Source organism: Megascapheus bottae, chromosome 22 (assembly GCF_031878675.1).
Source record: "Megascapheus bottae isolate mThoBot1 chromosome 22, mThoBot2.hap1, whole genome shotgun sequence".
Lineage (NCBI taxonomy): Eukaryota > Metazoa > Chordata > Mammalia > Rodentia > Geomyidae > Megascapheus > Megascapheus bottae.
Window position 1 is genome coordinate 7,577,891 of NC_143530.1, and position 13,412 is coordinate 7,591,302.

The 13,412-nt window shown below is 40.0% G+C and overlaps 1 protein-coding gene across 5 annotated transcripts in view; it reads right to left on the bottom strand.

Moving 5' to 3' along the window:
• Positions 1-13,412, bottom strand: part of Ubr2 (ubiquitin protein ligase E3 component n-recognin 2) — a 98,107-nt gene that overhangs the window by 52,964 nt on the left and 31,731 nt on the right. For all 5 annotated transcript variants that reach the window (XM_090355651.1, XM_090355650.1, XM_090355649.1 and 2 more), the window contains 4 exons: positions 8,415-8,578; positions 8,231-8,330; positions 4,897-5,025; positions 3,006-3,189 (listed from right to left, as the gene is read on the bottom strand). In XM_090355651.1, coding sequence (XP_090211777.1) covers positions 3,006-3,189; positions 4,897-5,025; positions 8,231-8,330; positions 8,415-8,578 — 577 coding nt within the window. The remainder of the gene's footprint in view (positions 1-3,005; positions 3,190-4,896; positions 5,026-8,230; positions 8,331-8,414; positions 8,579-13,412) is intronic.

The window sequence follows — 13,412 nt, forward strand, 5'->3', positions numbered from 1 at the left end:
CGTGAGCCACTAGCACCCGGCTCAACTTTATGTTTTTATCTTTGAGAACTTTTCAGATCACAAATTGATATGAAATAAACCATCTACCAATGAAGTTTTTTTAGTGGTTATTCTAATGAGTCTATGTAGAAGGGACATTTTAAGTAGGTCTTAGTCACAAATTCTAACACATAAGTAGTGACTTAGAAGTAAAAATGGAAGTCACACAAACATGGCAATGTACCTGTATAATTACCCAAACAACTTACACATGTTACAGCAGCCTTGAGTATATTTTCATTTAACATATGATGGTAAGAGCACCTCTTTACCCAATTCATGGTCTGCACTGATCTTGATCTCAGAATTAAGCTCCACAGAACTTTCAGCTCAGGAGCACAGCTGCTTTAGTCCCTAACACTGAATAGTTCTTTTACAGCTCAAGCTTAGTTCATTTCCATCACATTCTGTTGATGCCACTGCTTATCTTTAAAAGCTCATCAATATATACTAGTCTCCTGCTCAAGCCTGGCAAACTTTCTTCACCCACCAGAACAAGCACTGCTGACGTGTTCCAGTAACTTGTTCTCAACTGTGAATGCTCAAGCTCCAGAAACCATAATTTTCCAAGCTGTACACCACCTGGTTTCACCAGTTTCACTTAGCTCCCCTGTTAAATTAAATGCCTCAGGACAGTTTGTCTTATACAATGAAATCAATGCTCCCAAACATCCAATGTATAGATTTTTAGGGAGGTACAGACTTATGTAGTGATTAGTCTATTCCTAGAATTTATCTTTTATTACGGGGATGTATTATTGTAATTATTTTCCAGTCCTGAGGCTTGAACTCAGGACCTACGCACTGTTTTTGAGTTTTCTCAAGGCTAGCTAGCGCTCTGCCACTTGAGTCACAGTACCACTTCTAGCTTTTTCTGTGCATTTTGTATCATGGAATCAAACCCAGGGCTTCATGCATGCTAGGCAAGCACTCTATCAGTAGGCCATGCTCCCAGGCTTTTGCATCTCTACAAGTCGAGTGACAAACTCCAAAGACTGTGAAATGTGGAAGTATACCAGCAGTAAAGTGATCAGAACAATGGGATCATTGTTACCCTTTAATGTAACAGGCAAGTGCAAAGGAATGCTGCAAACAGATAACTTAGGTGAAATAAATCATTTCTTTGCAAGATCCAAAATACCAAAACTCCCGTAAGGATATATAGCATGAACTAAGTTGGGGCAGTGGCTCACACCTATAATCTTAGTTACTCAGGAGGCTGAGATCTGAGGATCAAGGTTCAAAGCCAGGCTGGGCACAAAAGGACCGAGACTTATCTCCAATTAACCTCTAGAAAACAGGAAGTGGGACTTGGCTTAAGAGTAGGGCAGTAACCTTGAGCTGAAGAGCTCAGGATCACAGCCCAGGCTAAGTTCAAGCCCCATGACTCAAAAAAAAAAAAAAAAGAAAGAAAGAAAAGAAAAGAAAAGAAAAGAAAAAAGAAATGAAATTAATTACTAGTAGTAACTTTCCCCAAAATAAAATGAGATGGTTATGCTGATTAAGTCTACAAAACATTTTAAAGAAGAAATGATATAAACTCTCTATATTCTCTTGAAGAAAAAAAAAAATCAAACAAACCGGTGACTCACACCTGTAATCCTAGCTACTCAGGAGGCTGAGATCTGAGGATCAAAGCCAGCCCGGGCATGAAAGTCAGTGAGACTCATCTCCAATTAGCCATCAGGAAACTGGAAATGTTGATGTGACTCAAGTGATAAAGTAGTAAGCTCTAAGCTGAAGAGCTCAGGGACAGTGCCCAGGTCCAGAGTTCAAGCCCCATGACTTACAATAAATATATAAATAAATAATAAAAAATAAAATGGTTAATTCGAGCAAATAATGTTGAGTAAGATAAATCAAGACCAAAGGAACAAAAGGTGCATAGTACCCTTAATATGTGGATATTAGATCTAAACAGTACAAGAGCTCAATATTTGGGTACCCAAGGTTATAGACATGGTCTTAGAGATATAACCATAACTACATAGACACAAAAATCTATGATGGGGTATATACTCTATAGACATAATGTTTTATAACATATATTAATCTATGACATACAAGCCCTCAGCTTAATTTTAATTATGTTCTAAAACCAATATGCCAGTGATTTTATACAGATTCCTTTCTTGAATACTTGTTGGTTAAACACGACATCTGAAATGGAAATCAATGTTAATAAAATCTTTTAAAAAAATAAATTAAGGGCCAGGAGTTTGGCCTAGTGGTTAAAGTGCTTGCCCAGCATGCATGAAGACCCGGGTTCGATTCCTCGGTACCACATACATAGAGGAAAAAGCCGAAAGTGGTGCTGAGGCTCAAGTGGTAGAGCTCTAGCCTTGAGAAAGTCCAAGGACAGTGCTCAGGCCCTGAGCTCAAGCCCAGGACTGGCATAAATAAATAAATAAATAAATAAATAAATAAATAAATAAATAAATAAATAAAATGGTTATAAACAAGGAAGCTGAAGCCCTCAAATGCTTTTTTTTGTGTGTGTGTGTGTCAGTCATGGGGCTTGAACTCAAGAGTTTAGGTGCTGTCAGCAAGCTTTTTTCCTCAAGGCTACAAATCTACCACTTGAGCCACAGTTCCATTTCTGGTTTTTCAGTAGTTAATTGGAGTTAAGATTCTTAGAGCCTTTCCTAACTAGACAGGCTTTGAACCATGATCATCAGATGTCAGCTTTTGGAATATCTGGGATTATAGGCACGAGTCACCAATGACCAGTTGTAACTGACTTGTTTTTTTTTCTTGCCAAGTGATATTAAGTACTCTGTACATCTAAGTCCTCCTCTAGCCTGATGGAGCCAACCCAATAATAACACCTACCTAAGACTCAAGTCGTGATCAAAGGAGCCAGTACATGACAAAGTTAGAGGAGGATGGTCGGCACATGGTTGCTATTCACAAATATTAACCATCATAAACTATAATTTAAGACAAATTTAGGGGAAATGTTTTACCTGCAAGTAAGCGAGAAACTGGGAGGTGAATGCTAACTTTTTCTTGGGAAACACAGTATCTGATAGTTTCCACTGAATGTCCACAAATATTCAGTGTGATTGGCTGTTCACCATCAGTGAAACCACCATGACACTGCATCAATACAGCAAGGCATTTCTTGTAAGCTTCAATTAACACTTTTTCCTTTAAGAAGAAAAAAAAAGGTTTGTGTGAGTTACTCAGGATTGTGTCACTACAACATTGAATAAGTACCTTCAACTTGATGATGAGTAAGAACCTTCAATTACAAGGGCAAAAGCAAAGTTAATTCTCCCTTCCCAGATCTGGTCCTTCTTCCATTAAGTGTCTTGCGCTACTGAATGGTATTTCTTAACAATAAAACTGGAAATCTTTAAGTTATTCAACACTTCTTTATTGCATTCCACATTGTTCATTGTATTACCGAGCTGACAATGACTTTTCAGAATTTCCCTCAGTTATCCACTTTCCTCTCCAATAAGTTCAATGCAATGCCAACATCCCTCTACTAAATTCCTTGTCAAAAAAACACACATATTAGGCCAGGCGCTGTGGTTCACACCTGTAATCCTAGCTACTCAGGAGGTTGAGATCTGAGGATCTTGGTTCAAAGTCAGCCCAGGCGCTATAAAGCCTTGAGACTCTTATTTCCAATTAATCACTAGAAAACGGGAAGTTGGGCTGTGCCTCAAGGGTAGGGCAGGAGCCTTGAGCTGAAAAGCACAGGGACAGCACCAAGGCCCAGAGTTCAAGCCCCATGATACACCCCCTCCCCCCTGAAAGAAAAACCCAAACCAGCCAACCAAACAAACAAAAAAACCTCACACATATTGGATATCACTCTCCCAACAGGTAGAATCCAATGGTGTCCCAGTTTATTGAGAGTACAACCCCAACTTCTATCTAGAACACAAATGCCCTGTGAAGCCAGGCATCCCTGCCTTTACTGTGTGCTCCAGATCTCTTACAGTTCATGGAACCACAGGCCTTCTCATCACAGGGTATGAGGCAGCTGCTCTCCAAATCAAGAATTTTTTTCAGTACATTTTTTTCATTTTTTCCAGTTCTGGGCCTGGAACTCAAGAGACTGGGTGCTATACCTATGCTTCTTTTCTTTTGCTCAAAGCTAGTTCTATACCACTTGAGCCACAAATCTACTTCTAGCTTTCTTTTCTTTCTTTCTTTCTTTTTTTCTTTCAGGGATGGGGGGGAGAAGGGGGTTTGGAAAGGGTGGTTAATTGGAGATAAGAGTCTCATAGACTTTTTCTGCCCAGGATGGCTTCAAATCTTGAACTTCAGATATCAGCCGAGAGTAGCTAAGTTTATAGGCATGAGCTACTAATGCCTGGTTTTGGATTCATTTATAAACCACTTTACTTATTTATTTTTGTGCATCGTGGGGCTTGAACTCCGTCTGGGCACTGTCCCTGAGCTGTTCAGCTCAAGGCTACCACCCTACCTTTGAGCCAAGCCCCACTTCCGGTTTTCTAGAGGTTAATTGGAGATAAAAGTCTCAGGTCCTTTTGTACCCTGGGCTGGCTTTCAATCTTGATTCTCAGATCTCAGCCTCCTGAGTAGCTAGGATTACAGGCGTGAGCCTTGGCACCCAGCAAACCACTCTATTTATATGCTCAAATTATACAAATGTTTATGGGGGGAAAGAGAATGTGGATTATTTCCTTCTTTATTTAAGGCTTTCCTTTAATTTTAAAATAATTGAGTGTTTATATTTTTACTGAATTTATAGGTGGAAGGGGAAAACAATGCTATGAGCTAAGCTAGAAAACTTCCCTCAGATCTCTTCACACTATAATTATGATTCTGTCTGTTCCTCTGACATCCTCATGTCCCCTGCCCCTAGAACAAACTCACATCTAAAGCACACCAGTCCTGCATCATTGAAATGACATGTGTTAGTTTCATCTGCAGTGTAAAGGCAGCTTCCCATTCTGGCTCCATTTCAATATGTTGTCCTACTTGACGTATGATTGGATCCATTCCCTTAAAGAAAATGAAAAGTTTTACATGAATAAAAACTATAGATTTCTCTTCACATAGAAACTTGAGAAATAAGGTAGGGGAAGTATATACAAATTATAAAAATATGTAAGTAAGATTTAGTGGGAAACTTCAAGCAGTAGAAGTCATAGCTGCTTATGTGTTTATATAACATGCTCTAAAATACTAGAAAAAAAAAACCCAAGTAAATGGAGAATGGATGATTTTATAGGAATTCGCCTATATGTCTTGTGCTAAATACTTCAATATTTCATTTCAGTAATCCTTCCAGTTCTTTATTTGTATTTTTATTTCTAATCCTGGGGCTTGAACTCAGGGCCTGGGCACTGTTCTTGGGCTTTCTCTAGGCTAGCGGCTCTACCACTTGAATCACAACACCACTTCCAGCTTCTTTTGTATATGTGGTACCAAGGAATCAAACCTAGGATTTCATGCATGCTAGACAAGCACTGTACTACTAGGCCACATTCTCGCTCCTCAAATGATTTAACTCTCTAACCACAGAAGAAAAATAATAGGAGAAACCTAACAGGCTGTACATATATATATATATATATATATATATATATATGTACTTCTGTGTGTGTTGTGTGTGGTGTGTGTGTGGTGATCAAACCCAGGGCCCTATGCATGCAAAGAACATGTTCTACCACTGAACTGCAATGATACTGAACTTATAAGCATATTTTATTATGTGTGTGTGTGTGTGTGTGTGTGTGTGTGTGTGTGTGTGTGTGTGTGTGTGGTGTGTGTCTCTCTCTCCTGGGGCTTGAACTCAGAGCCTAGGTACTATCCCTGAGCTTCTTTTGCTCAAGGCTAATGATCTACCACTTGAGCCACTTCCAGCTTTTTCAGACTAGTTTATTGGTGATTAGAGAGTCTCACAGAACTTATTGTCTGAGTTGGCTTTGAACAATTCTCAAACCTCAGCCTCCTCGGTAGCGAGGACTGTAGGTGTTAAGCCACCAGTATCCAGATTTATAGTAAAGTTTTTATATCTAGTACCTAATATTATATCAGACACACACACACACACACACACACACATTTTTTTTTTTTGCCAGTCCTGGGACTTGAACTCAGGGCCTGGGCACTGTCCTTGGACACTTTCTGCTTAAGACTAGCACTCTGCCACTTGAGCCACAGCACTACTTCTGGCTTTTTCTTTTTCTTTTTTGCCAGTCCTGGGCTTGAGCACTGTTCTTGGGCTTTCACAAGGCTAGTGCTCTACCACTTGAGCCACAACACAACTTCTGTTTTTTCTATGTATGTGGTACCGAGGAATCGAAACCAGGTCTTTGTGTATGCTAAGCAAGCTCTCTACCACTAGGCCAAACTCCCTGCCCAACTTCTGGCTTTTTCTGTGTATACTGAACTGAGGAATCACACCCAGGGCTTCATACATGTTAGGCATGCTATCACTAGACTATGCTCCTGGCTCATTTAGTCCCTAATATGTTATGAAAAGTTTTTATAATGTCTGATTGAAGGGGAAAAAACAAAACAAAACAGCTTTTAATACAAAAGGAGTATCAGTTTTTTAGAACTAGGGTAACTAGAGTGGTATATTAGAATTATTAAACAACAGAGAATACAGAATACCTTAAGTATTTTAAGTATTAAAACATAACAAAACAGCCCCCTCCCCTGCCCTGAACCACCCCTTAAGTTAGGAAAGAGACGTTTTCTAAAGAGTATGGGCCTGCGTTGGGTATTCCTCTTCTTAATCAACACAGATAGCTCATAGTAGCACTTACTCAGATTTTTACACCTCTCCTATCTTGTTACAGCTAAAATTGTATATGAATACATTCACTTTATTTGTAGATTTCACTAGGGGGCCAGTCTGGGGGAATCAACTCAGGGCCTGTACACTGTCCTTGAGTTTAGTTAAGGCTAATGCTCTCCCACTTGAGCCACAGCACCACTTAGGCTTTTTTTGGGTATGTGGTACCAAGGAATAGAACCCAAGATTTTGTGCATGCCAGGCAAGCACTCTACCACTAAGCCAAACTCCTGACCTCATTTCTTTTTTTCTTTTTGTTGTGAGACTAGAATTTAAACTCAGTACCTGACTCTTCGCTCATTGAAACTGAGGAAGGCCCCCTTCCTATTATATAAGTATCACACTGAAAACAATAAAAAACAAAACAAAACAAAGCCAATGTTGTGGCTCACACCTGCAATCATAGCTACTCAGGAGGATGAGATCTGGGGATCCCAGTTCAAAGCCAGCCCCGGCACTAAAAAGTCCATGAGACTATTATCTCCAATTAACCAAAACAGAAGTAGCACTATTGCTCAAGGGATAGGGCGGTAGCATTGAGCTGAAAAGCTCAGGGACAACACCCGAGCCCAGAGTTCAAGTCCCACTACCAACAAATCAAAACAGAAAAACAAAAACAAAAACATGGAGGAGAGGGTAGTTCAGTACTAGAATGATTGCTTATTATATGCAATGTCCTGTATTTGACCCCTAGCACCAGAAATCAATAACTGCAGTTTTTCAAATAACTGTATACTTCCAAGTAAGAACATTTAAAAACTGTCACAAAAACCCCCAACATAAAGAAAACCCTTGCAACTTCTGAAGAAGCAGTATTAATGGTAACAAAACAAATCATGGAACAGATATGAGCAGACTACTGCTAGAATCTTAATAATATTTTCTAACCCTAAGAATTTCAAATTACAAAGGATTTTTTTTTCTGGGGGGGGGGTGGTCTTGGGACTTGAACTCAGGGCTTGGGCTCTGTCCCTGAGCTCTTCAGCTCCAGGCTATGGCCCTACCCCTGGAGCCACAGCACCACTTCTGGATTTCTAGTGGTTAAGTGGAGATAGAGTGTCAAAGTCTTTAGTGCTGGGGCTGGCTTTGAACCTCGACCCTAAGATCTCAGCCTCCTGAGAAGCTAGGACTACAGGTTAGAGGGTTTTGCTTTGGTTGTTTTTTTTGTTTTGTTTTAATCCAAGTTCTATCCACTCAAATTCATCCTTTAGAAATGTAAAACAAGGGGCTGAGAGTGTGGCTTAATGATGGAGAATTTGCCTACCATGCCTGAAGCCCTGAGTTCAATTCCTCAGTACACATTTAAAAAATAATAATAATAAAAATTTTTAAAAAGGACAAAAGCATGAATTCAATGTCATAAATGACAAAAAAAGGAAAAATGTGTAAATTTATACATACCTGCATGCATTTTAGTAATTCTAAAAAGGCATCAAACCCTTCTAGGAACTTCTGCCTCAGCTCATCTGACCATTCAGTTGGTTTGCTAATCAACACATACCTGAGTATAAAGAGAGCAGGAACAATGAACATATACACATTGTGGGTGACAAATTCTAAGTTTGATAATTCAACAAAAACTTACTTGAGGTCTAAAATAAGACTCTGCACTCTCCTAAACTTGAAGGCTTGTAAAGCAGTATATCGTTCAAACTGAAATCTGCCTTGGGCATCTCGTTGTTTCAAATGATCCATGAAAGTCTTAATGATAATGGCCATCAGGTTTTCTTCTGTGATAAGCATTCGAGCCTAAAACAAAGTGTATCAGAGTGCATGATAATAAACCATTTCCTATGAAGCTAAGAAAAAGCCCCAAATACTGTTTAGCACAGCAGTTTAAACACAAATATCTAAAAATTACAGATGCATGACTGGGTATTTTACAATTACCCTATGTATGGAACAACAATGACATCAGATGTGAGAAAGATGCTACAAAATGAGAAACAGATCCAAGGCTCCATTATTCAAAGATAATTCAGAATGTGGGATCTAAACCAGGCAGTAACATCTCCTTAAGAGAGTTCTTTATGCCTATAATGATATGGTAGTTTTAGAATATACAGAAGTTTGTCACAGATTTTCTAGAATCCAGTGGGAAAATGTACTTCCTCTTAAATTCCCTACTTCAGATTTATTTTTGCCTATTTTACCTTTTGTTTCTACATATATACCTATATATCATTGGATAAATCTATGTAAATGATACCAAATGCAACAGGTTAAATAAAAAAAAAAAGATTGCTAATTCTGAGGTCTGTCATCCAAACATAAATTCTTTTCACACTTTTTTTTTTTTTTTGGTTGGTCATGGGGTCTGAACTCAGCCTGGGCACTATCCCTGAACTATTCAGCTTAGCTCAAGCCTAGCACTGTACAACTTTGAGCTGCCACAGTACCACTCATCGTTTTCTGGCAGTTAGTTGGAGAAAAAGAGTTTCATGGACTTTTGTGCGAGGGCTGGTTTTGAACAGCAATCCTTAGATCTCAGCCTCCTGAGTAGCTAGCATTACAGGCATGAGCCACCAGTACTCAGCTTTTCTACAGTTTTTTGTACATGTCTTCCAAGGGAAGTGTATGTACAATATTAAGATCTGCACCGCATAAATATATCCATATAATACAGATTAAGTGTATATTAAATCTGTAAGAATGTACATATATAATTTTATCTCCCCCAAAATAGTGTATTATAAATGTAGTATTTTTTTTTTTTTGCCACTCGTGGGCTTGAGCTCAGGGCCTGAGCACTATCCTTGGACTTTTCAAGGCTACAGCTCTAACACTTGAGCCTCTGCACCACTTCCGGCTTTTTTTCTATGTATGTGGTACCGAGGAATCGAACTGGGGTCTTTGTGCATGCTAGGCAAGCACTCTACCACTAGGCCAAACTCCTGGCCTAATACTGTATTTTTTTATTAGATATATTTTCAAGATTGTCACATGGCAATTCATATAACTTTCTCTCATTCTTTGTAACTATTCCTAGGTATACTTACTTATGTCATACATTATTTAGCCAGCTCTAATAAAAGGGTAAGCCATTTATTAGATGTATTTTAGCCAGCTCAGGCAGAAAAGTCAAAGACTCCATCTCTAATTAGCCAGCAAACAGCCAGACTAGAGGTGAGGGCTCAAGTGGTAGAGCATCAGACTTAAACAAAAAAGTACAAGGCTCACTGGGTCCCTGTGGCTCATGTTTTTAATCCTAGCTATTCAAGAAGCTCAGATCTGAGGTTCACAGTTTGAAGCCAGAATGGGCAAAAAAGTGTGCATGAGACACTAATCTGTAATTAACTATTCAAAAACCACAAGTGGTGCTGTGGCTCAAATGACAGAGGACTAATTTTGAGCACAGGGGCTCAGGAACAGTGTCTAAGGCCCTTGGTCCAAACCCCACAATGACAGGAAAATACAAGGTTCCGAGTTCAACACACACAAACAGGGAACTGAGAGAAAGAAGGTTAAAGAACTATATTAGAAAAGCTCCAGAATATCCAGAACTGATGAAAGATCCTAACTTATATACTTAATATATCAACAAACTTCAAGGATAATTATAAAGGGAGCCAAAGTTGGCACGGTGGCTCACACCTGTAATCCTAGATACTCAGGAGGCTGAGATCTGAGGATCCCAGTACAAAGCCAGCCCAGGCACTAAAGTCCCTAAAGTCCATGAGACTTATCTCTAATTAATCACCAGAAAACAGGAAGTGGCGCTGAGGTTCAAGGGGTAGGGTGTTAACCTTGAGCTGAAGAGCTCAGGGACAATGCCCAGATGTAGTGTACAGTAGAATACAAGTAACATGACCAACAAAAAAAGAAACAAAGAAAGAAAAACCAAACCTAGGGCTGGGCCTAGGTGTTGTCCCTGAGCTCTTCAGTTCAAGCCTACCACCCTATCCCTTGATTCACAATGCCATTTATCGTTTTCTGGTGATTAATTGGAGATAAGAGCCTCTTGGGCTTTTTAAGACTTTTTAGTGCCCGGGCTAGCTTTGAACCGAGATCCTCAGATCTCAGCCTCCTGAGTAGCTAGAATTACAGGTATGAGCCACTGCATCCAATTAGTCATACCTGTCTTTTAGAAAAAGATTGGGAGGTTGAACACAGGGCCTTGTTTGCTAGGCAAGCACTATACCACTTGAGCCATTCTCCCCCAAGTCCAGATTATAGCAAAAGTTCTGAAACATTGGGCCAGGAGTTCGGCCTAGTGGTAGAGTGCTTGCCTTGCATGTACGAAGACCCTGGTTCAATTCCTTGGTACCACATACATAGAAAAAAAAAAAGTTCTGAAACATGAGAAAATTATCTTTGAAAAGTTAGAAAGTGTTTCATTTCAAATGATGAAAAGCGGATAGGATAGGGCTAAGAATGTGGCTAAGTGATAGAGTGCTTGCCTCGAATTCATGAAGCCCTGTGCTTCATCAACAAGATGAGTGCTACATCAACAAGAAAAAGCCAAACGTGGTGCTGTGGCTCAAGTGGCAGAGTGCTAGCCTTAAGCAAAAGAAGCTTAAGGACAGTCCCCAGGCCCTGAGTTCAAGCCCCAGGACTGGTAAAACAGGGTGGGGGAGGGGAAGAATCACCAAAAGGAATAAAAACCAAAATAGCAGCAAGTCAGAAAATGGAAAGGAACAGAACTACAGGGATCAACAATGACATTATTAGACAGACACTTTAAAATAACTATAATTTGCAGGAAGTGGCACTGTGGCTGAAGTGGTAGAGTGCTAGCCTTGAGCTAAAGAGCTCAGGGACCCAGAGTTCAAGCCCTAGAACTAAATCTTCCCCTTATTCCCCCCCCACCCCTGCAAAAAAATCTACCATTTGCATGCTTGGGAAAATTATGAAAAGATGATGGATTTCAACAGAAACCTGAAATCCACTGATGAATGAACTTTTGCTGAGTACTTCAAGGAAGATGGAGTAGATATTATTAAGCGCCACTAAATCTTTGAGGATGGCGTGTAAAAGAATCATAAAACTCTGAAAGATAGGAAGAACAACGGCAGCTGACAAAGGCTTCTAAGAACCCAGCAGTGACATGGTGACAGTCTCCCCAGGTTTTCTGTTACTGGAGGATATATACGTGGATTTGGAGCTGAAGAGCTAGTCAACTAGAACAGCAATGGGTCCATATGGAAAAGCAAAGCAAAATGCCAATCAAGCAATAAAGCCTAAAAGTAAAGGAATAACTCAAAACAACTGAAAAGAATAAAACACACACATAATAAAAAAAATTCAATTACCACAGCAAAAGGCTGACCCATGTGGAGCAGTTCAAAAGCTGACAGGGAGCCTAGACTCCACCCTTCAAGAAAGCAATGTGGTGCCTGGCTTGTGGTAAGCAAAAGGCACATGTCCTAATCTCTAAGGCTGTGCTTTCCAAGGTCCACGGGCTACCAGCCTAGCCTGCAATCACTGCCTTCTGTCATGACATTTGCACAAGGAAAACCAACCATTTTTCAGTTTATTGAGCTGACATTTCTTTTCATAGCAATGTTTGCCTCAGTATGCTGATATTGCTTTACATTCTACTACATGGGGTTTATTTTGTCATAAACTGATACAGAGAAAAGCTGTTCTAATATAACCCTTCGGCAAATAGATAAATGTACAAAACCTAAGTTAGTAATGGGAAAAATAAAACATTATATAGTGAATCCAATAATGAAAGCTAGGTGCTGGTGGCTCATGTTTATAACCCTAGCTATTCAGGAGACTGAGACTTGAGGATTGAAGTTGAATCCAGTCTACACAGGAAAGTTTGTGACACTCTTACAGATTAGCAACCAGAAATAAGGCTGAAGTAGAGTTACGGCTCAAGTGGAAGAATGTTAGCCTTGAAAAAAGCTCAAGTACAGCATTTAAGGCCCTGGATTCATGTCTCAGGTCTGGCACTAAATAAAATAGACAATAGTCATACAATACCTGTAACACAATTCCACTATTTATATGACTCCATCCCATGATGGTTGGCTGGATAAGAATCACGTTTTTGTTGTTGTTTTCTTGGTGGGCCACGGGGCTTGAGCCCAGCCTGGGCGCTGTCCCTGAGCTCTTCAGCTCAAGGCTACTGCCCTACCCTTAGAAAGTCATTCATTTTAAATGAGCTCTACTTCCCATTTTCTAGAGGTTAATTGGAGACAAGAGTCTCAGGACCTTTTTGTGCCTGGGCTGGTTTTGAACCTTGATCCTCAGATCTCAGTCTCCTGAGCAGCTAGGATTACAGGTGTGAGCCACTGAGCCCAGCAAGAATCACATGTTTTTGTTCACCATTTTAGGGGGAAAAGAGAATATTCCAGTACTGGGTGCTGTTCCAGAGCTTTTTTTTTCTTTTTTTGCTAGTTCTGGGGCTTGAACTCAGGGCCTGGGCACTGTCCTTGGACACTTTTTGCTCAAGGCTAGTGCTCCGATACTTGAGTCATACTGCTACTTCTGGCCTTTTCTGTGTATGTAGCTCCAGGGAATTGAACCCAGGGCTTTGTGCATGCTTGGCGAGCACTCTACCACTGGGTCACACTCCCTGTCCTCCCAGAGCTTTTAAGGTTAGCATTCTATCCCTTGAGGCACAGTTCCA